The 24,827-nt window shown below is 38.8% G+C and overlaps 1 protein-coding gene across 20 annotated transcripts in view; it reads right to left on the reverse strand.

Moving 5' to 3' along the window:
* The window catches only part of GRIP1 (glutamate receptor interacting protein 1), a 746,896-nt gene that overhangs the window by 315,831 nt on the left and 406,238 nt on the right, over positions 1-24,827 (reverse strand). For 2 of the 20 annotated variants that reach the window (XM_058308391.1, XM_058308382.1), the window contains exon 1: positions 11,693-11,825. The exons of the other annotated variants lie outside the window; for them this stretch is intronic. In XM_058308391.1, the coding sequence (XP_058164374.1) occupies positions 11,693-11,720 (28 nt within the window). In that variant the 5' untranslated portion in view covers positions 11,721-11,825. Of the gene's footprint in view, positions 1-11,692; positions 11,826-24,827 lie in introns of those variants that run through there. 20 annotated transcript variants of the gene reach the window in all.

A 24,827-nucleotide genomic window follows, 5' to 3' on the forward strand; every position in this document is an offset into this window, starting at 1 on the left:
TCCTCATGCAAAAATTCCTTTTTTGTCAAAGGAAATAGATATACTTTATGCATAAAACCTACCAGTATCCTTAAGATCCCGTAAGAATTGGGAAAAGGTAAACCCTTAGCTTTCATCATGAAACAATTTAGCAGACTGTATATAGGGAGGTTAAATAACTTGCTGAGATCAGTGGTGTTTTGACAGTGACAAAGGTATTGTTTCCTCTGGGACATCGTTCAAATTTGAGCTTAAATTTTAAGAGAATTCATGACGTCAGTGTACAATTTGATTCAATTATAGTTTACTATTATTTGAGTATGAACAAATGAAGCCAAACGTAAGCTAAAGGTGGGTATACTACTGGGGAAATGCAGTGAGTAATAATAATGTGCCTGTACCTAAAACTTTACAGACTCGGGTTCAAATTAAATTTTCACCCCACGCTATTATATGAACTGGAGTGAAGCACTGTTTCTCCTCCTTCCTGAACTTTAAGCTTCACTGGGACACAGACCATGCCTAGAGAGCTCTCTATTTATTTATCCTTAATACATAGCCTTAATCAATCAAGGGAACATTTTGTGACCTACTGAACTATTATCGGAAACTTTGGTTATAAGGAAATGGATTCTAGACACCAATGTAAAGAAATTCATAATTTATTTTTATTCAGTTTGGAATATTCAGATTGAACGTTTTAAATGTATCTGACTTCTTTCTCCTTCCTTCCTTCCTTCCTTCCTTCCTTCCTTCCTTCCTTCCTCCCTTCCTCCCTTCCTCCCTTCCTCCCTTCCTCCCTTCCTCCTTCCTCCTTCCTTCCTTTCTTTCTTTCTTCAAACTCTCTTTCCCTCTCCCCCTCTCCCCCAGTAATCTCTAGTCTGCTTTCTTTTTTTAAAAAAGATTTATTTATTTATTTATTTCTCTCCCCTTCCCCCCCACCCCGGTTGTCTGTTCTCTGTGTCTATTTGCTGTGTCTTCTCTGTCCACTTCTATTGCTGTCAGCGGCAAGGGAATGTGTTTCTTTTTGTTGCATCATCTTGTTGTGTCAGCTCTCCGTGTGTGCAGCACCATTCCTGGGCAGGCTGCACTTTCTTTCGCACTGGGCTCTCCTTACAGGGCACACTCCTTGCGCGTGGGGCTCCCCTACGCGGGGACACCCCTGAGTGGCATGGCACTCCTTGCGCACATCAGCACTGCGCGTGGGCCAGCTGCACACGGGTCAAGGAGGTCTGGGGTTTGAACCGCCCATGTGGTAGACAGAAGCCCTAACCACTGGGCCAAGTCTGCCACCTCTAATCTGCTTTCTAGCTCAACAAATTTGCTATTTCTAGTCATCTTTTACAAGTGATATCAATTTTTGTCATTACATGCTTTACTTATTTCACTGAGTATGTTTTCAAGGTACTTCCATGTTGTAGCATGTCTCATAACTTCATTTTTCCTTATGGCTGAATAATATTCCATTGTATGTAATGCACCACATTTTATTTATCCATTCGTTTGTTGATGAACACTTGGGTTGTTTCCAGCTTTTGACTATTGTTAATAATGCGGCTATAAACATTGGTATCTAAGTATCTGTGACTCTGTTTTCACCCTCTTTCAGTGTGAAACTAGAAGTGGGATTGCTGGGTCACATGGTAACTCTATATTTTGAGGAACTGCCATGATGCTTTCCACAATGTCTGCACCATTTTACATTCCCATCCACAAGGCACTAGAGTTCCATTTTCTTTACATCCTCTCCAACACTTGTTATTTTCCATTTTTAAAATAATAGCTATTCTTGCAGGTGTAATGTGGTATCTTATTGTGGTTTTACTTTGAATTTCCCTTTGGTTAAATTTGGTCACATTTATTCCTAGATATTTTATTCTTTTAGATTATACTCTAAATGTAATTACTTTCTTAATTTCATTTTTGGATTGTTCATTGCTACTGTATTTTGTGTGTGTGTATGTGTGGAATCATTTAACCTCTAAGCCACAGTTTCATCATCTGTAAAATATTTACCTTATAAGGCTGTTGTGATGAAACGAGTTGAGAACGTGTGGGAAGTGCTGGTGTTCAGTATTTATTTCTTTAGTCCTAGCACTTTTCATCCTGTAGAGAAAGAGTGGTTTCCTTGTTTGTCCTCATATTTGGGTAGTAAGCTCATTGAGGTCAGGGCTGTGTTATTTTTATCTATACATCCTATAGGAATGTATCAGCAGACTGCTGGGTCCAAAACAAAATTGAACATTCAAAAAGCGTTCAAAGTATTGTTTAAACCACTTCTCCTTATAAGTTTTTGAAGCAGAAAAGATATAAAATAAATCAGATTAATTTTCCTTTCCCTAAAATAATCTTCTTCCAAAAATTTCGTCCCTCACTTTTGTCTCTTTGTCAACTCTTCTACTTTCTCAAAGTGTGGCGGGGTGGTAATAGACTTTCTTGACTCATAGAAAAAAACAGAAAATACCTAAGAAATTGTCTAGCAAGTGGTCTTATTCCTCAACATACATTTATTGATCACCTACAATGTGCCAGGTAGTATGCGAGGTATTGAGGATAAAATGATTATGAAACAATCTCTATTTTTAAGGAATTTAAAATTTAAAAACGACTGCACAAATAGACTGTAATGCTTAGAACTAACTGTACAAATGGACAGTGACCAGGAAACTCTGACCCACTATCAGCAGTAACCAGACCAGAAAACTCTGACCCACTACCTGCAACAATAGGTGCAGGAAGTTAGCCACTGTCTACAGTAAACATCCTGGCTAGTCAAACTACAATCCCTGCACAGTCAACCAAAACAGCCAGGACTTAATAACTGACAGCTTCTCTAATTTTTGCCTCCCACCCCCGTTTCCAACTTAAGATCAACCAAAAAATGCCAAATATGCTCCCTAACCTATGCCCTACCTCTAGATAACCCAATCCTGCCTCCCCATGCCAACAGCCTCCAGTCATGTCAGACCTGAAGTCTTCCCTTTTATTCTCTTTTCTGCCTGCCTTTGAGTCTCTGTCAGATTCAAATGATGCTTGCTGACTCCCCTGCTATAGCATGCTCTGAATGTCTTTATTCTCATTTGGGGGCTCTTCTTTTATTTCCAGTGCCCAAGAGTCATCTGGGGTGCTTGTTAAAATGTAAATTCCTGAATTCTCTCTCTGAACAAATGAATCAGAATCTGGCAGTAGGGACTAGAAGTTGCAGACTCATCTCCTGCACGCCCCACTCTCTTGTCTGAAATATCCTCCCACTTGCCATCACCACCCTCCTTACTCATCCTTCACAATTCTACTCTGATGCCACCTCCACCAGGAAACTTCCCTGCCTACCCCTGCCCCCAGAGAAGTGATCTCTTCCTTTCTGACTCTTTGTTTACCTGGTCCCCACTTCCATCAATGGCAAACTTACCAAACTGCTGTGTAATATACGGGCTTATATATCTGCTTCCCTCACTAGTTTAGGAGTTTTGGCAACAGAAACTGGCCCCTGTTTACTTCTGTACCCCAGTAGCTAGCAACAGAATCTATATGCAATGAATGACCAGGAAACATTTACTAAATTGTAAATGGAAAAATTTTAAAAGCTCCCTGACTGAAGAAATTGGGAGTTTTCTTAGTCAGAGATAGGAAAGTGTAAAAAAAAATCATTTACACTTGCCAATTCAATGAATCAACACAGTAAGAGTCCTCACATTGCAGGCTGTTTTGACAAGGCACAGAATTTTATTATTTTTAAATCTTCATACGTGATGTCTTCAGTTGTAATTTCTAAGTTCAGAACTTGGTATTTTAAACCAATGTGAAAAATGAACTTTGTTTCACTTTCTAAGTCCACCTATCAAATCAGTTTCATCTGATTTAAACCTAATGAGGACTTGTTTTAATAAAATGAAACTAGAATCCAATTAATAACTCAAGGACTTTAAGTATTCAAGATATGAAATACTGGCAGTAAGATTTTTCTATTCACATAGTATTTTTTTTTAAATAATTTAATTCTTTGAAATACTATGAGACAATAAGAATGAAGGGAAATATGTAAGGCACAGAAGATCAGTAGGGAATATGAACTGGCTTAATTGTCAATTTGATTGTCAAATGTGTCTTCTATGTCTTTTATTTTCTATTTTGTTACTCTAAAAGTTTGTACCAAATTCAACCTAAAATAAATATACCAGATAATCTTGATTTGTCTGTAAGCGTATTAAATAACCTTTTTAAATATCAGTATCCAACGTTTACTTCTCTCATAATCTTCAAACTATCAAAACATACATTTAATCATTGCATTTTCATGCACAATTTAAAATAAACATTACCTTATTGAGTATACTACAACAGAATGTGCATGCCATTAAGTCTTATTTGATGAAGATTTGTTAAGATGACTTCTTCAAAGTGGTACCCCTTTTATATTCTTGGTGAACAGTGCTCCTATAAGTCCAGCTGGTTAAGCCAGAAAATGGCAAGTCAGCCTAGTTCTTCCCTCACCATCCATCCAATCCAAACCACCTACCCATCCATCCATCTATCCATCCATCCATCCATCGTTCAAATCAAGGTCTTGTAAACTGCATTTTGAAATATCTCTCATATTTCCTTCCTCTTTCCTATGCCCCCTTCTGCTGCTATAGTGCAGACCTTCATGACCTCCTGTTCTCCTCCCTCCTCAGCTATGGCCAGAGATATTTCTAACTTCCCAGCTGTAAGTTTGCAATGACTTTCTATCATCAACACCATAAAATCTAAACTCCTCAACAAGGTACACAGGCTCTTCCATGATCATCCCCCAAGCCAGCTTAATATTTTGTCCCGGCCCCTAAGACATTATTACTTCTTGTACTTTCTGGAACTTGCCATGTGTTCTTGCCTCCCTAGGCAATGCTTATGCCGGTCAATGACCTGGACTCCTCTCCTTACTCATTGGATTGGCAAAGCCCTACTGTGTCTATTAGATCAAAGCTTATGCATAATTCCACCCAGAAACCATCTAATTATAGTTTGCTTTTTTGTCTGTGTATCTGACTCTGCTCTAGATTTAATATATGGTAGGCAGAAGCACTTCTTTTCTTCATTTTTGCCCCTTGCCAAGTGGAATGTCTGACAAAAGGTAGCTATTCAGCAAATATGAGTTGAATGAATGAATGGTTGTCTACTTCACCTAGGCCTAAGACTGCTCCTGCCAGAAACTATGAAAAAAAATTAAAACATGTAATAACTGGGAATAAGGCAGATTATAAACAGTTTAATTAAAATACACAAATTGGTGCCACCTCCCTAGCCCCACCTCTCGTCTTCTCTTTCCCCTTCTCTCCAGATCTCACTAATTTTGCAGCAGAAACTTTGATAAAGACATTTAAATCTGGAGGCTTAAGCAGGAAAGAAACTCCCTAGAATAATAAGATGATTTTCCCACAGAGCAACATTCAGATGGGACTGGCCAATCCCTTATGAAAAATTGAGTATCCATCACTTTTCTGAAGTCAGTTTCCTTATCTAGAAAATAAGGATGATCATTGATTTAGCTTCCTAGACTGCTGAAAGCAGATACCATGAATTGAGTTGGAGTAAACAATGGGAATTTATTAGCTTTCAGTTTGAGGCCAAGACAATTCCAAATCAAGGCGTCATCAAGGCACATGGCAGCATCTGCTGGTCTCTTCCTTCTCTTCTGGGTTTCCTTGCTTTTAGCTTCTTGCTTCTGTGGCTTTCTCTCTCTCTGTACTCATTCTATTTATAAAGGACTCCAGTAATAGGATTAAGATCCATCCTAAATAAGGTGGGTCACACCTTACCTGAAGTAGCCTCAAGAGCTGCTTACAATGGGTCCACACCCAGAGGAATGGATTACATAGAAAAACGAGTCTTTCTTGGGTACATACAGTTTCAAACCACCACAATAATCCATCCTGTTGTGACGGCCAAATGTGATAAAGTAGAACTATTTTGAGAAACATTAAAAAATCAGGTAAATTTAATTTACTATTATTCCCAGCTTATAAGAATGCATTTTTAAATAATTTTCCCTTAGTGGAGTTTAACTGATTTGAGGGAACAGGATTTCTGATTAGGATTTGGATCTTTAGATTACTGGTGCCCTGACCTGGCTGTTCATAAGAATCTCATGGGAACAGACAGCTGTCCAGGCCTACCTCGGACCTGGTACATCAGTGTCTCCAGGGGAGAAGCCTGGGGATTGACATGTTTAAAGCTTCCTGGAGGACTCTAATAATCCGCTAGATTGGGAACCACTGTTTTAGGTCTAATGCCATGTAGGAAGGTGCTTCCAAAGCGAAGAATGGTATTAGCAACACACTTGAGCCACAGACAGATTGAATTAAAATCTAGATGTTTAACATGCATTCCTCACCCCTCATTATAAAAATAATTTATAAATTATTACAGTTTTAACTGGGGCTTGACAGAGGGTGAAGGGCATCCATTTAGGAATGGAAGAAGAGTGAAGTAAAACAAGGTGAAAAGTAGGAGGTCTAAGTTTCACCTGCTTCAAAAGGAGCTAGAAACAATTTTATCTTTTTGACATCCTTATCCAACAGGGAACTGGAGTTTGTCCTCAGTTTTCTGAACCAGCTATTTTGATTCGTATGCATTTTACTCCCCCACCACCACCTTTACTTCCTTCCTTTTCCTTCTCCCAACCAAATTGTCTCTGTTACCTAGAAAGAAAAGTCCAGTAAGTTATAGAACATAAACATTTAATAACAGCTCATTCTTATTATGAGAAAACGTAAGGCAAAAAATTAATTTTCTTGAATGTTGTAGACAGAGGGCAGTATGTACAAGCCAACTGTACAAGCAAAAACCTACATGCCAATTTTGCAGAAAACCCTTCCTTCAATACTGCTTTTTGTAATGGTGTTTTTTAACCTCAAAATATGTTGTCATTTATAGTGGGATGGCATTTTTACTCTTAAAAAAAAAAAAAAGCCAGGAAGGTCTATTTCTCCAATTAAAAAACTGTATGCATATGTCATGACCACAGTTTTGGAAAGGGTATATACAGAGATGTGATGACAAGCACCATGCCAGAAAACTCAGTAGTTAAAAATGATAACAGATCTTGTCATGTCCTGTCACTTTGCAAATCTAAGAAATGGTTTGCCAAAGTGATTTATATTATGGCAGTTGAAAGAGAACTAAGAATTTAATCTTTAGAAGATCATTTTTTAAAAATTCTCCATGGCTTCCTATAATAGTACTGCATTTGCTTATAATAAGGATGTATACTGAACAGTAATTGTGTTGGTCTTTTCTTTAATTATCAATGACTGCATTTAAATTCAATGTATACAAATGACAAAATTGTTAGCAGTAAGATTTTTAAATCATATTTGGTGCTCTAGAGGAAGGCTTTTTTCCCCTTATTTTTTGTGTTTTGGTTAACACAGATATTCTTGGATTAAAAGATAACACCTCAGTAATTTTCTTGTCTAGAACAACTGGTAGGAGTGCATGCCCTGTTTCCTGGAGATAGGAACACTGATCGAATCTGCTACATAGGGTCATCACAACACAGTTCCCATGGAGATCTGACTCTGGCATTCACTTTGTTGATTGCTCTTAAATTTCTTCAAATCCCCTGACATGTTTCCAACTGTAGATTCTTCCAGCTACAATCCACATATTGACTGGTCAGTCTTCCCGGGCTACTGCGATGCTCTTCAGAGGATTGTACCACCCTCAATGCCCCATCAATCCTGACTATGTGAGTTGCCCATAGTGGGAAAACAAGATGAAGGATGTTGTTCTAAGATGACTGCCAAAGTTTTTCCCAACGTGTTGAGCCTAGGAACCCACTTTCCCTCACTTTACTTTTAGTAAACTGACAGCCAGAGTGGTAAATATTGCAATTAATCTTTTATCAATTTAGAAAAAAACCATAATAACTTGAACTAAAATAAAAATTCTCCTAAATTATCTTTCTTTCTTTTTTTTAAAAAAAGATTTATTTATTTATTTATTCTCCCCCCCCCCCTCCCCCGGCCCCAGTTGTCTGTTCTCTGTGTCTATTTACTGCGTCTTCTTTGTCTGCTTTTGTTGTTGTCAGCGGCACGGGAATCTGTGTTTCTTTTTGTTGCATCATCTTGTTGTATCAGCTCTCCGTGTGTGCAGCGCCATTTTCCTGGGCAGGCTGCACTTTCTTTCGCGCTGGGCGGCTCTCCTTACGGGGCGCACTCCTTGCACGTGGGGCTCCCCTACGCGGGGTCACCGCTGCATGGCAGGGGCACTCCTTGTGCGCATCAGCATTGCACGTGGGCCAGCTCCACACGGGTCAAGGAGGCCCGGGGTTTGAACCGCGGACCTCCCATGTAGTAGACGGATGCCCTAACCACTGGGCCAAGTCCGCTTCCCCTAAATTATCTTTTGAAAGAAGACGTTTCCACCGTATTTCTTGGAACATCTTAGAGCAAGCATTATTTCCATAAGTAAATAAGTTTTGGAAACAGTGAGGTAAACAGAAGCAAATCTCCTTCCTGTAGAAATTCTCACTAATGTTTTCTGTAAATCTACAGAAAATCTACACACACTAATGACCCCAAAACATTATTTTGCTCTTTTCTCATACAGAACCCTTCAGATCCAGAAATCTACAGGACAAACTTTGGAAGATATTATTAAAGGGGCAAAGGAGTGACTAAATAATGTATTGTCAGTTTAGGAAACTTTGAAAGTAAAATAGATGCTCTTAATCCTCACAATGGGAAAACAGGCACAAATTAGAACTGTCCCAGAGGGATGTATGGGCACTACAAAAAAGCATGAAACAAAACAAAATGTTTTGAGGGCTAACAAGAATAGAAGGGGAGTCATAATATACCCAAATTGAAGGCTCCGAGGCTATAAAGTAAAAAAGAAGCAAGTATTATTCTGTGATACTATTAAATAAGGCAAAAAAAGAATCAGATAAAATCATATTGAGTAATATTTTACACGATGTATAAAGGAGCTTTCTAGCAATTAGATCTATCAAAAAAAGAATGAATTCTGCTGAGAATATGTGAGCTCCCTTCCAAGAGGTATTCAAAGAAACTTGTGAGAAATGTTGTATTTCTGTACTGTTTCTATGATTTGACTCATAGGAACTTATTGCAAAGCCCTGAGACATTACCACAGTCCAATCCAATTTAACAAGATTGTTGCAAGGGAAGACACAAGTATTTTATAATCCAACCTTTTAAACTAACTATTTACCCAAAGGTATATGAAGAATATACTACTTAACAAATGAAAAATTATAAACCTTGAGTAACTGAGTTTCACATAAGTTGGGTCACACTGAACACTTTTTCATGAGGTCTTGGTCTCAGAAGAGGCCACAGCATTTATGTAAAAATTAATGCTCTGGGGAAACGGATGTGGCTCAACCAATTGGGCTCCCATCTACCATATAGGAGGTCCAGGGTTCGATGCCCAGGGCCTCCTGGTGAGGGCAAGCTGGCCCATGTGGTGAGCTGGACTATATGGGGTGCCAGCCCATGCGGGAATACGGCCCCACACAGGAGTGCCACCTTACGTAGGAATACTGCCCAGGAAAGCCACCCTGTGCAGGAGTGCCAGAAGATGCAAAGAGCTGGTGCAGCAAGATGACTCAACAAGAGACACAGAGGAGAGAAAATAAGAAGACAGAGCAGAACAGGGAAATGAGGTGGCACAAGAGAGTAATCGCCTCTCTTCCATTCTGGAAGGTCCCAGGATTGGTTCCCTGAGCCACCTAACGAGAATACAAGCAGACACAGAAGAACACAGAGAGAATGGACACAGAGAGCAGACAACAGGGAGAATGGGATGGGGGGGAGAGGGGAGAAATAAATAAAAAACAAATCTTAAAAAAAAAAAAAATTGATGCTCTGAAAATATCCAGGGGCAGTTGTGTTAAAATTATAGAATTGGGAGGTTCAGACTTGGGTATGTCACTTGAAAATGAGTATGGCAATATTTCCATTATGGTTGTCTGTCCTTATAATAATATATATTTTGCTAAAGCTATTTATGATATTCATGGTATTGAAGCACTTTAATCAGATCAATATAGGAAAAAACAAACGAAGCAGAAAACTCTACACCACACGATCCATTTTTCCTCAGATCTTCACTTACCCCAAACCAAGCTACTGGAGCAACAGGGACCAATCCCCCAGTGCAGCATTCAGTAAATATTGTTTGGGAAAAAAAGAGCAAATGAAAGAACGTAAACAATTGAATTTCTACACATGAAATCAGAATTTCTCATTTTCTTTTTGGCTTGAAAATGCAAATAAGTTAGGATTCTGCAACACAGACCTGGCTTCATTGGGTAGTTTTCTGAGGGACTAAAAGCAACACAAGAGCAAGGTTTCTAAGTGAAACAGTTTGAGATGCTTCATATTAAGAAAAGGTAAGAGAAATACCAATCTAGAAAATTGTCTGAGATAGCATCAGTACAAAAACTTGAAGCACAGCTACTAATTTGGGTCCTTCTGCAAATATACATCTAATTAGTGAAATTTCCTTCATTAGCTCAGTATGTTATAGACTAAATAGCAAAGTGGTAGGGAAAAAGATGGGTTAGAATATGAAACAAACCATAGAAATGGTGTTTTGTAGAAATGATGGAGTAGGAAAGCATTGGCATCAAGCCCTCATGCCATAAAACCCTGGCATTCTTCCAGTTTGAAATAATAGTTTGGGAGCTTGAATTAGTACACAGTTACATTTAGCAGACTCTGGGAGTGTACACTTGAGTAGCAAGAAAAGACTATTTATATGTAGCTTTTGGCTACAACCCACACTAAAAATACATTTTACATTGCAACCCAGCACACACATTTATATTTATTTCTGTATGCATACCCACACCTCAGAAATCAAAGTTTCATGTAACTTATTCTTTCTATATGAGAAGCACTCTGATAATTTATGTTTCATCTTTTCTATACTAAAAAATGCTGGTAGAGAGTCTCTGACCAGATTCATAACTCATTACTGGGAAGTGACTCACAGTTTGAAAAACACTTACCTAATCAGACACCTGCCTTTAAAAAGAAGACGACTGAGGCCCAGAGAAGTGATTGCCCAGATCACATAGTCAAGAAATGGCATGTCAAATGAGGATCCAATCCCTGGTTCTCAGTTTACCCATCTGGGTGCTTCCTAGCAGAGATGTCTGTGTGTGTCAGTATGTGTGGTGGGGGTGGGTCGAGCACAGGGCACCCCAGATTATGTAGGAAAATGCATTGGCATTTTTCCTGGGATAATCAATTTATTATCCATGAATTAATTTCTCACACTGTTTTACTATTTTCTAAGGCAGCGGGTCCAGGAAATTTCCACAACTGAATAAAGATCAAGTTTACAAATCCGAGTGAGTCTTTAGAATAACTCTAAGCCACAGGACTGTGGAGTATGTGAGACTATCACTATATGGTGGCAAAATATATTTATAATTTTATTACGTCAGTTACTTATCTATAAAATGGAAACGATTGCCCCCCCACACACACACTTGAAAGAATGTAGGGATGAAATGGAAGAATATAAGTAAACAGTCCTTTATGAATAACAATGCAATTTATAAATACATAAGATTAGTATATACATATAAATGAGTTTTTAAAATGTGACTATTCATAAGGTTAGGCTAGCTAGGTTATGCTGTGATTACAACCCCTAAAATCTCAAGAGCATACCTCCAAAAAGCTTCACTCTTGTTTACCTGATTTCAGTGCAGTCTGAGTGAGCATCCAGGGTGGCTGTGCTCCATGTGTAACTCCATGGCCAAGCCGCTGTAAGATGGTGGTATCACCATCTCTATATGTGTTCTAGTTCAACACAGCGGGAAAAAAGAGAGCTAGAGGGTGGAGAACTGGTTCTTAAATACATTGGTCCTGCAGCATCACAAATAATATCTACTCACAGCCTACTGGCTCCATCCAATAACTGCAAGGGAGCCAGAAAATGTAGGGAGAAAAGCCATATGCCATGAGCAGTGAGTTCCCCAAAAAGAATGCTGCCAAATGTGTTAGAAACGAACTATAATCAGCTACATTAGTGTATATTCCTCAGCTTCACCAGTATAAAAATAGAGCGGTCACCGTATCATCATGATCAGTGTTTCTTTTTCTCAAACTGTGATCCAGGAGCATGTACAATACAGTTTTTAAAGCTTAAGCATCTATTTATAATTGGTCTGACCTCTACCAACCAATGAAGCAGTCTGTCAAGGAGCTATAATAGTTTATGTCCTTAGAGGTCCTGAAATATATTGCAATCATGTATAGAAACTACACTCTGTTGATCAGGGTATTTTTAGCACATTTCTCAAAGCATCACTGATCTGGAAGAATTTTAGACAGTATAGTTAGCTGCTATCTTCATTTTGTCCATTAAATAAGATCAGCTGGGTCCTAAAATGAAGTGACACTGGTTATCAGAAGCAAAAGCAAATTTCCTAAAGAGACCCAATTTGTCTTCAGGATATTTATTGGTTTTTTGGCACTTAGAACTAGTCAAACACATCAAGTATTTAGTTCGGTTAATGGATCAATTAATTTATCTGGTAATACCATAAAATCTAAAATTGCTCTTTCTAAAGAACACAAAACGAAGAATTCTCTAGAGCACAGCTCTAACCTCCCAAAGCACATACACTCCTTTCAGGAACCTTCTCCATCTGGATCTCAAAGTCAGAACTCCATGAGTCTGTCTGTGTGTATGTACAGCAGGGGTCAAGAGACAGCTTACATTCACTCACAATAGTATGGTAGAATGAACTATTGCTTCAACTTCTTCAGGTCCCTGTAATAGAATTATAGACCTTCACCCTTTGCTGTGTAACTCTGTAGTGACTCTCAGTGGAATAGGTAATGTATATCCCCTCACCTCATTGAACTTTGGCCAATGGACTCTGGGAGAAGTAGCAGAATGACAGTTCTAATGTGATACCTTAAGGGGCATCATATGTTTCTGCTCAGTCCTCTTGCTCTTTTGCCATCTGCCAGGAGAAGAACATAAACCAAGGAGCTGCTGGTCATAGAATGAGAGACAAATGGAGAAGGTCTGACCCCAGTCTGCTCCCGAGGCAAAGCTGTTCCAGCTATCCCACAGAGTGAGAAAAGAAAATAGGGGTTGTTGTAAGCACTGAGAGTTTGGGGTTGTTACACTGCATTAAGGAAGAAAACCCACATGATTCAAGTGGGAAAAAACATAGAAACAGAACATCATTATTTTATGTATTTCCAAAACTATTTCTACAAACTCTTCATTCTATAAAGACAAAGTCCTCTTCTCTCCCCTCTCCTCCTCTTCCTCATTCCCTTTTCTTTCATAGCTGATAAATAGAAACCAAAATCTACTAATCATTAACATTACCCAAGATGTCTTAACAGATCAAAAAGGGTTTGTGAATTAATTGGATTAAGAAAGATTTCTTCAGACATAATATGTATGTCTTGATTGCTAACACTAACGGTCTAAATTTGATGGCCTAAATTTGATGAAAGAGGCATATATTTTCTTTTTTAATTCAGCTACTTAACTCTACCCAGAAGATTTTTGGTTAATATTAAGATAAACCATGTTGATATCAATCTTTTCCTACCTATGTAACATTTATTTTGTATGGGCATAATTATTTATGTATATTATAAACCCTTTTACCAATAAAAAGTATATGGCTTATCTGTTATGGTAATATAAACAAAAAGATCAATAGTGAGCACATAGTGAATACTGGCTATGTGCCAGACACTATTCTATGTACCTGACAGTACTTATTTCCTTTAATTCCTTTCATAAAAATAAACCAAGAAAATAGAAACTTTCCATCCAATTTACAGAACGGAAATTCAAAAGAAGCAATGTCCCATGGTGAAAGAAGATGAAATCAGGACATGAATTTAAGTCTCTCTTACTCTAAGATCTAAGCTTAACCACTACTTTAGTGTAGCCCATATCTAAAGGAAAATGGTATGTATTTTGAAGATAGCTGGATAATTACATATATTGTGAAAATGCCTTAACATGTCTTAAATTCGGTTTTAGGGACTGTAGGATGAAGGTGCTATAACTGCATAAGATCACTGGTGCGCTGTTTTGGACAGGAAAGTTCAGTATTGAGTATTACCTGGTCCAATTAGATCTGCTTATGGCTGTTTACAAAATATCTGCCTTATTTAAACACTAGAATTAAAAATAAATATGATAAGGACATGACCAATTGTTAGTTCAAAATTCATCTGCATGAGCAAACATTGATCAAGCACCTACTTTGTGCCAGATATTATGATAGAAAAGATAATAATTAGGTCATAAATATAGATTAAAAACACAATGCGGTGAGAGGGAAATTAACTATTTATACATGTTTTTATACATTGTTAGCTGTGGCAAAGACTCCCAAATTGCCATTCCAATATACCTTCTCTCCTTCTTTCCTAGTAGAGAGGACTGGTATTTTGACGAAGATGGCAATATAACTCAGCAAGCAACCTATATTGTCCATGTGACTAAGTTCTGGCTAATAAGATGTAACAAAGGTGGCAGGAGTTTTTGGATGGGTCTGTTGGGGAAAGCTCCTTTAAAAAGAGGGCTATCTATCTGGGATGTGGCTATTTTCCTTAGCCTTCTTCCTCCCAGGGGCTTGGGCAAGATGCCTGAGGTTCTGGGTCCTGGGTCTCCAGGCAGCAACCACATGGATGGCAAAGAAGGAAAAACAGACAGTTCTTGGTCCCATCAGAGACTGTGGCATCACCCTCACAGCTGTGGACTGCCAACCTCTAAAATTCTTATTGCAGGAGAAAAATAATGGACTCATTTTTAAGTCGCTATCTTTTGAGTCTTTATAACTAACAGCTGTACACAATTCCTAACCAATGTATCAGGTGAGATAGGAATAAAATGGATATGACATCCCACTGAAATAAGAACTCTTCACATTTTAACTGAAATGTCTTGTAGGATTTTAACTTCACTGCCTAATAAATAGAAGTTCTTTTCTGAGGAAAATCAAATGAGAAAGAGTAGCATGTTTTGCGACATTCCAGAGGTGAAGTGTGCTGAACAGCACAGCACTGTCACTGCAGGGCATCACTCTAACACAGACGCTGATTTCTTTTTGCCAGGAGAGAGGTGCTTTCTACATGAACCACAGATGGGAGCGGCACAAAGAAACGTGTGGCCCACACAGCAAAAACAGCAGGAACCAAAGTTGCTTGCCTTGTAAATCCTGAGATCTGAACAGGATATATGCGAGGCTCTCAGAGGTCTAGTATAGCAAAGTTCTTCTTTTAATTACAGCAGCATAGTACTATCATTAATGCTGTGTCAGCAATTACTTTATACAACCTTATTTTCCAGAGAATAATAAAATGTGTTTGGGACTGATACCTTCGGCTGAAAGTTGGTATTCAGCTCTCCATCTACATGTCTTTTCTTGCTTCTGACAAATTGGAAGACAGCCTGCAATGTGCTGCCTTGAAATTGTGCAGGAGAAAATTCTGAACGAACAGCCCTCCAAATTGCTTTGCTTTTGATTGTCTCAAATTAAGGTCTGTGAACTGTCAGCAGTGATCACTGCTGTCATGTTTCAGGATGAGAAATGTGGTTTCTACGGCAACAAAGGTTCAAAATGATTAGTGCTTAAAAATTAAAATCACCTCTCTGAACTGTACTTTAAAGAGGCAAACCAGAATCATGCTATAGAAGTATTAAATTTTGGCATACAGGTCTGTGGTGGAATGGTTTGTGAAAAACAATACATGCGAGAGATTTAAAGAAAGGATAGATTTAAATTAGATCAATGTGAGAAGAAAATGACTTCTCTGAAAGAACTGAAAGACCATCCATTGAATAAGCTTTATGTATGATGTTAAAAGAGTCATAAAACAGTGTAAAGGCAATATTAAGGGATTCGTTATTAGAAAGGATTATTGCTAGAGAGATTTGAGGCTTAAAGAATAGTGAAATCTCTTAATAAGACTGATAGTATGTTAAAAGCTGCATATTACCTCCAAGTTTCAATTACAATAGCAATCAGTAAAATTAACAACATTTATTGAGCATTATCTGTGTAACAGGCCTTTTGATAACATTTTTACATGTATGAACTTGTTAATACTAATGACAGCTCTATGAAGTAGGTACTTTAATTACACCCATTTCACAGATGTGGAATCTGGGGCAAAGATATATTCAAATCCTTTACCTAGTAGCAGTGATAGGCAGTAAGTAGTAGAGCCTGTGCTTTTCCCAGTGCTATTTAAAGGAGCACAATTGCCTGGATTGTGCAAGAATCTATTATAGTAAGTAAGCTTTATCATAACAGACTTGAATGGTTTTATGAAAGAAAGATAGAGTTTAAGATACTCACACAGAGATTAAAGATTATATGTTTGTAATGTTGAAATGATACTAAGAACTTTCCTAGGCATAGAAACAAGAGTGGGAAGGAGAGAGAAGAATCCTGGAGCAAAGAAAAGTTACAGAAACAAAGTCACTAAAAGAGACTATGAAGTCAATAATAAAAATTCTCAGAAGCCCAGTGGTGATGGTGGCAAGGGAGGCTGGCAGGACAACAAGCCCATAGTCCAGACATAAATTTCTGACTTGCTCCATTTTGCCTGGAGTTATTCTAAGACTCCTTTATGACAAATTGGAGAAGCTGATCAAATGTGGCAGGAGGATAAAAACTTTAAGTACAGCACACACACGCAAGCATAAAGAGGAATACAGGTGACAAGAGAGGAGAAAATCTGGGGACAAAGGTGGCAGGGAGAAAAGTAAGGTGTCAGGGGAAAGAACCTATCAAGAAGTTGCCTGAAAAAAATAGGTGGCTAAGGAGCATTCCAGGAAGAGACAGGCAATCAGTCACAGCTGGCAGGACTTCCAGATATAAAAACTGACATTACTAAGACAAATCTTTTCATAATCCTATTTCTTATCAATTTCAGCCCAAATCTGTTCCACGGGGAATATGCTTCAGCATTAAACTTCAACTATGAGCTCTCTCCTCCACTCCCCTCTTACCAGTAAATAAAGATAGCTCTTAGGATATTAATACAGTTGAACAAGAAGAAGAATCTTGAGACAGGAAAAGGACAGAGAAGGTGAACATATATTCTAAGTATTTGAATTGTTACTTATTTGCTGCTAAAAATCCCTAAGAAAAAGTAACATGAAAATTTTAAGGAGAGATACCGGGAAAAAGGTTTGCTAGGTAGATAAACTGGTCTCATGAATTAGACAAAATTCACTACGGCATTATCTGGAAGAGGAGGCTTTAAATTGAATATACATCAGTACTTGCTTTGGCAGTCAGTTATTTTGCAACTTTTTACTACTTTTTGTTTGTTTGTTTTTAATTTTGTTACAATACTAACATCCTAACATTCACTGGTCTATGCAGACTAAAAAGTCCTCAGCAGGGATTTTTAGGTACAGCTGCAAAGATGGCTAATGCTGGGAAAGCTATGATCATGTGTGCATTGTGGTGGGTTAAATAAAGCATTGAGCTAAACAGAGGTCAGAGTTCTTCCATTTTGTACAAGAAGGGTACTAAGTCATTACCCTAAGCCACACAAGATGTTTGCTTAAGTTGCAATTCACCGTGACTGCATTTTTTTTCCTAGGTTCTGCAAATTGTCCTCTATTTCACCTCTAGTGATCCCAGGATACTCTCTGTCTCTCTCTTTTACACACTCCCACTTCATAAAATCACATCATTATGCCTTATATCTCTAGTCTTTCTATAACTTCTACTTTCCTGTTCTTTCTCCAACCTAGTATCCCTTTGGGATTACTTTTTAAAAGCTGACAATATTGCCACATCTCTTTCCTCTGTCTTGGTCCCATTTCTTTACTCTTTTCTTTTATTCCTTCCACAAATATTTATCCACCCTTATCCACCATGTGCCAGGTGCCATCTTAGGCATTCAACAAGGCAGACCAATGTTATATCCTCATGTTGTTTAAATTCTAGCAGAGGAGATCAGAGATTAAACACATGATTTATTTAATATTGCCATGATAATACACTATAAAGGAGAAGGGCAGAGTGCAAAGAGAGCATTTAACAATGGGAGCTCACAGGTCAAAGAAATCAAGGAAGGCTTCACTTGGGAAGAAGAAAGTGAGCAAAGAGGAAGGGATTGAGGGGAAATCCACTGCTGGTGGCCAAGACCCCTGGCTGGAAGGCCTAAAAGCAGAGGAACGCAGGCGTCTGAGGACTGGAAAGAAGTAGAGATGGGCTGAGAGGGAGCAGAGGGGGAAGCGAGCTGTTGAGGCAGACAGAGGGCAGAAGACGTGGGGTCTTGTAAGTTATGTTAAGAATTTTATTCTTTCCTCTAAGAGCAACGTGATGCCATGGAAGGATTTTCAGCAGGATGGGAAGGCAAGGTCAGCTGTGTATTTTGAGAAGGATGGTTCCTGTGACTGGAGACAATGGATGAGAAGGAGAAGGGTGAACTCGGGGAGACTAGCTAGAGGACCATGTGGTGGTGCAGGTGAAAGGTGATGGGGACTAACTCTGGTGTGCTAACAGTGAGGAGGAATGGAAATGGGTAGGAGTAAGGGATTAAGTACGGAGAATAAAGGTGCCTGGTAAACGCCCTTGATGATTCTCCTACTGCAGTACTATGAAGATGTCAACAGTTGCTGGAATGAAAGCTTACCTTCCCATGTTCCCTCTCCACTCCAGCCAGAAACCCTCCCTTCCCAATTCTTCCTTTACACGTTTAATATTCTTCATTTTGTTCAGAGGTTTTTCAGGAACTTTGGTCCTATTGGTTCATAGATTGGCATGATTTGTAAGTCAATATATATTTTTCAGTGACCACAAAACTGAATCTACAGTTTTCTTTGGTCATGATAAAGTTCTGGGCTAAAAGGATCACATTATCAAAGTCATAAAACAAGTACAATGTCTATTGTAATTGCTGACAACAGGAGAACCAAGATGAGAAAACACGTAAAATAATTGTTAAAATCTACTGAATCCTTACAAACATGCCAGGTATTATAGGCGGATTATCTAACATAAACAACACAGAACTCCTATAAGGGGGTACTATAATTCATTTCCATTTTACAGATTAGGAGACAAAGACTTACAAAGGCAAAGCAATTTGTACAAAGAGTAAACACTGGAGCCCTAAGCTTGACTCAGAAACTGATTTGCTTATTTGCTAAGGAACAAAGCATCTCAATCTAAGAAGAGGCTTTATCTTGTACTAATGCCCATATAACAGTTGAAGCTGTTATTGAAATTCCCCCACAGTCATGGTAATTAACATATCTGTCACTCTATTAGGACTGTCATAACTTGACTACTTCTGTCTTGTTTCTGCTTGGTGGCAGTGGGGTACTTAATATTCCTTTGCCCATAACCCCCTTTCCGACCTGCAAACTTAGACTCATTTCAGGTTCTAGGACTCAGGCAAGAGAGATTTAAGGAACAGCATTGCCTCAGTATTGTTCTGTAAGGAGCAGTCAACATAAAGCTATTTGTGCTAATCTGCTGTTATTGAGGCCCCATGTTCCTAACATGGATTTTTGTAAAGGAATCCCTTCCTGAGCCTCAACCCCAGCAACATGCCCAGTATACCTAGACCTGAGATCCTACCTTTGGCAGTTCTCCCCTGTAGCCCTGAGATCTGTCATTTTATCCTGGCTCTTCTGACATATTCCTCTGAAGTGAACTGAGTGGGCCCTCAAGTACCATTAGAGTCTAGGAGCCCAGCATCTGGGTGTGGCCTGGAGGTCAGATGTGCTGGTGGCCACATCATGTATACTGGGCCCCCAATGCTGAAAATAAATCTATTTGTAGCCCAAATCTCTGATTTTGTGTTCTGCCTGGCCTTGCTATCGCCATGTCCATCCCACAGCGAAAAAGTTCTAATACCAGGTCCTGCCTCTCTTAGTTGGCTCTAGCCACGGAGTTTAACTGGGTCATCGTCAGCCCTGTCAGTGCCTATGAGGCAGAGTGATAGTGACGGCAGTGCCAGCATCAATGAAAGGCTCCTGACCTTTCATGTAGTCACTCCATATTCTCCTGCAGAATCTGAACCATGACAAGCAATAATTTCTGGCTCCTGGCCCAGGCTGAAGATGGGTTGACATTTGAGGTCTAATGCCAAGAGTGCTATTAATTCATTAAGGAGCCTTCTCTTGGCCCATCCCATTAAAGGAAAAAAGGGCAAAAATATGGAGAGGTAAATGAAGGCTGTGTTTTCAGAATCAAAGTTCCATCTGTGTGATTAGATAATATTTATTGAGTACTTATGTGCCAGCCATTGCACTGAATATTTTGGAAAATTATCTCATTTAATCCTTACAACAATACAATGAGGATGTATTATAATTATCTCCATGTAATATTTGAGAAAAATTAGGCTTGGAAAACTAAAGTAGCTTGCCTAAGATCACAAAGCTAAGACCTCTTGGAGCTAGGAGGCAGCCAAAGTCCTCATTTGCAACCCTGATGGAGGGTTCATATTTTCTCTGAATAGCCAGATGCACTGAGGAGATGGATAAGGACGTAAATATTTTAAATGTGTGCAAATATAAATTTCAAAGTTAGAAATGCAATTTAAGAAAAAGCATACAATGTGGCCAATTATCTATGAGAAAGGACCTTGGTTTGGTGTTGAAGGATAATGCTCAAAAAAACAACTCCTCTTTCTTTTACAACTGTTCATAGTTCTCTTTTGCAAAAAAAGATGCAACATCTACTCCAATTAATAGGAATAAAAGAGAATTATTCTGACAACGTATTCCCCTAGGTACTTTGTGTGTACTGTATCTATCAGTAATGAAACTCTGACGGAAGTTTTTACTTAAAAGTACTTTAAAATCCTTTACTGCAGAGAATTGTCTCCAGGGCCTAAATATAAAAATAATTTTCCAATTATGCTTACTCATATATACCACTCATTTATTTTTATTTAAAAATAAAATTTCCAAAACAGATAAAGCAACCACGTAAAAAAAAAGTAACAGGGAAGCAGACTTGGCCCAGTGGTTAGAGCATCCGTCTACCATATGGGAGGTCAGCGGTTCAAACCCCGGGCCTCCTTGACCCGTGTGGAGCTGGCCCACGCGCAGTGCTGATGCACGCAAGGAGTGCCCTGCCACGCAGGTGTGTCCCCTGCGTAGGGGAGCCCCACGTGCAAGGAGTATGCCCGTAAGGAGAGCCACCCAGCGTGAAAGAAAGTGAAGCCTGCCTAAGAATGGCACCGCCCACACAGAGAGCTGACACAACAAGAGGACGCAACAAAAAGAAACAGATTGCTGTGCCACTGACAACAACAGAAGGGGACAAAGAAGTCAACGCAGCAAATAGACACAGAGAACAGACAACTGGGGCCGGAGGGAAGGAGAGAGAAACAAATAATCTAAAAAAAAAAAAATTTGAAAAAAGTAACAAATTCACAGGGAAAACATGAGGAGAAAGTGAAATTGATCATGCAAGAAAGTTAACTGTAGGGAAGTTAAAATGCCACAGAGATATCAGATAGCCATACTAACATGGCAGCTATAGGCATAATTCAAAATTGCCTGGAATCACATTTTAAAAGTTAAAAAAAAGAGTGAATATTAATTTTAATAAATTTTAATAACATTTTATTTAAGCCAATATATCAAAACTATTTTCATTCCAACATGTAATCAAATGTATGCAAATTTTTTAAAAATTAAGAAGCTGTCTCAGTTCGTTAGAATTTTTGGTACTAAAATTTGGAATTTCGGTATGTAGTTTGCACTTACAGAACATCACAATTTGTTCTAGCCACATGTCAAGAGAGGTTTAAGGAACAAACTTCTATATCCCCATGAGGCTAGTGGTTTCCATATTGGAAAGCTCAGGGATAGACAATCACAGATCTAAGATACTCATCAAGTTTACAGAACATCATCGCTGCCTATCTGCAGAAAACAGCCAGCTCCTTCCTCACTCTTATCTTTGCCTGGCATTTTCCCCTTCATAGCTTCCTAGCCTCTTGCAACTCATACTAGAGAAAACCATTTTCTGTCAACAGAACACTGCAATATTGAGGTGTAAAATGATACTCCACTGTAACTTTTCTTCTCTGCTTTATGCAGTACCTAGATCTCCTTGCTCTTGTATTATTTTCTTTTCATCCCTCTCGCCTTTGATTTATAAGAACTGCCAGCTTTTCAGAGGTTCATTACTGACAATTCCATAAAGTTTCCTGCACGAGAGGTCTGCTCTTTCTTTCTGACATGAACTGTCCTTTTCTATTTGCATTTTTACTAGAAGCCTGCTCAACTATCTTTTCTTTCAAATAAGTTGGGCTATTTGTTACAAACTAAGAAAGTAATTTTCTTAGAAAACCTAAAGAATGAGAGAGAGAGAATCATACAGGGAAAGGATAGAGACAAACAGAGAGAAGAGAATCCAAGTAAAAGGCTGACACCCAGAAGAAATGTTTGATTATAATCATCATGGAATTGGTATGAAGTTGCCAGAAGGAGCTATGCTAACCAGAAGGGCATCCTGACTAAACACCAACCCTCTGAAAGTAGAATATATTATTACAGGAAGACAATTAGAAATTCAAGAGGGAACAACCACAGCATTTTCAAGATCATCTTGAAGAAAGGTAACGGATGCACACTATTAGATAGGATGGATCTGTGGCCATTTCTGGTGTATTACACTATACATATTTCACCCAGAAACAACAAAATAGACTGTATTGTAAACTTGCTTCAAGTGAGTGATAGAATGGGAACCAGAAAATAACATTTGAGGAAATGGCTGCTTTTACTCTGGATGATAATATGAGACAACAAGCTGAGAAAAGAAAAGGGCAAATGAAACATGAAGAGGCAATAAAAAAAAAAAAAAAGAGAGAATGCCAGTCAAATTTATTATCTATATTTTGACAAAAGTAATTGTTCATTCAAGGCATTAATGACTAGCAAAAGTAGGAGGTAAAAATAGTCAATTTAAGGATTACATTTATATTAGAAGAGCAGTGTATGATTCTATGTCATCAGAATAATTAATGTTTATGTGATAAAGCACCTTTCAATGCAGGACAGTGCCTACAGCCTTTCCTGACTGGACTTTTTTTTTTTCCCTCTAATACAAGAATAATTTTTAAGTTTTCTTTTCTTTTTTTTTTTCCTGACTGGACTTTGCAAATAAAAGGCGAATAAGAAATGTCTACCTCCCAAGGCAAACCAGTAGGCTTCAAAAATCCACTGTATGAATGATGACAGACTTGAAAAAGAGAAATAAAAAAGAGAACTTGCCTGAAATGAGAATGCAGAAACTGCATTTTATTTATTCAAATCTACCCCAGGGCTTTGGACACCATGTGGCACACAGCATATACACATTAAATATTTGTCATAAATACTTTTGGGTAAGGCTATGACTGTAGGTTACTACTAGTCATATTCCTATTCTTAAACATGATATGGTAGAAAAAACATTGAGAACCACTTGGATGGTGGCAAACTCCCCAAAAGTGGAAGGGTTAAGACTGGCTGGCAGCAGGAATCTTGCTATTATCTGAGCTGCTGGAGTAACTAAGGGAACTTTATTGTGATTCCAAGGAGAGTAGGGGCCACGAGGAGGAACCCTGTCAGAAGTTAAGGTGAGACTGACCCAACTAGATTATGAGTCAGAAGCCAGGGACCTACAAGTCAATATGTCAGTGCGATAGAACTGTGATCAAGCTCTCCATGGATCAAGATGAGCATACGATGTCCATAAGAGATATAGGTATATTTTGTGGTCAGACATTTGATCTTTATCAGGGCTTAATGGGATTCTCTCCTGGGGTGTCTAGGACATTGTACTACGCCTCCCTACCCCCAAAGTATGAGACAGAAGATGGGGGAAGAAGAAGCTAACATTATGAAATAAAACCAAAGTTAATGATCACAAAATGAGGATGCCAATAATCCATCTTCTACTCAAGAAGCATCAGCTCCCAATGGGTTATCAAAAGAGCTGCAGTTACAGAAAGTCTGGAATCTTTGTAGAGGACCTTTCCCCTAGTACATGTTTAAGTGGTAGGAGACAAATTCTCACAGCTGGTAGCTTCTTTGCCTTCATCTTGCCTATAATGACCATTACTTCTCTCTCAGGTTCCTTCAGTGCTTTCCCATGGCTTCCTGTGTCACATTTAAAATATTGTCTTCATGCCATGGGCATGCTCTCTAGAGAATCACCTGGCTCCCATTCCTCCAGGTGGTGGCAGTGGAAAGTTACCTAAGCAGGCAGCGTAAGGAATAATGCACAAGCAACTAAACACACTAAGAATAAAAGAGATTACACATTACTTGATGCTAATCCAATTATACCTCCAGCTTCCCCCTTTATTTTTCCTCAGTACATTTGTCAAAATGGTCTTCTATCCCTGAAATAAAGGACACCTTCCTACTAAGAACAGCCTTTCCCTTCCACTTCACTTCTTGTCTAGTCATGTAATTCGCTCTGCAGTCCTTAGCTGATCCCTTGGTAGGGACTGGGGCCTAGGAGGTCATAAAGAACGTTTCTCCTGTACAGATATTTTTACTGAGTTTCTGGTTCTTTTTGCTCCAAGACTCCTCAGCTCAGCTCCTGCTGCCTGGTCTCTCTTTTTGGTTTGGGTCCCACTGTGCATTCTGACCTTCCAAGATGAGTCTGAGCAAGAGAGTCCCTAATTGTGAAGAGTCATTACAGACTCCATGTTAACCCTTCAGTCTCAGGTTCACCTTAAGGCCTGACCCCACTACCCTATGTATTGCCTGACTTAGCATTTCAATCCAGCCACTGGTTTCAGCCTTGGCACCCCATTCTGAGTATGCAGGCCAGTACTATCCTGCCTCTGAGAGTA

This window comes from Dasypus novemcinctus, chromosome 12 (assembly GCF_030445035.2).
Source record: "Dasypus novemcinctus isolate mDasNov1 chromosome 12, mDasNov1.1.hap2, whole genome shotgun sequence".
Taxonomy (NCBI): Eukaryota; Metazoa; Chordata; class Mammalia; order Cingulata; family Dasypodidae; genus Dasypus; species Dasypus novemcinctus.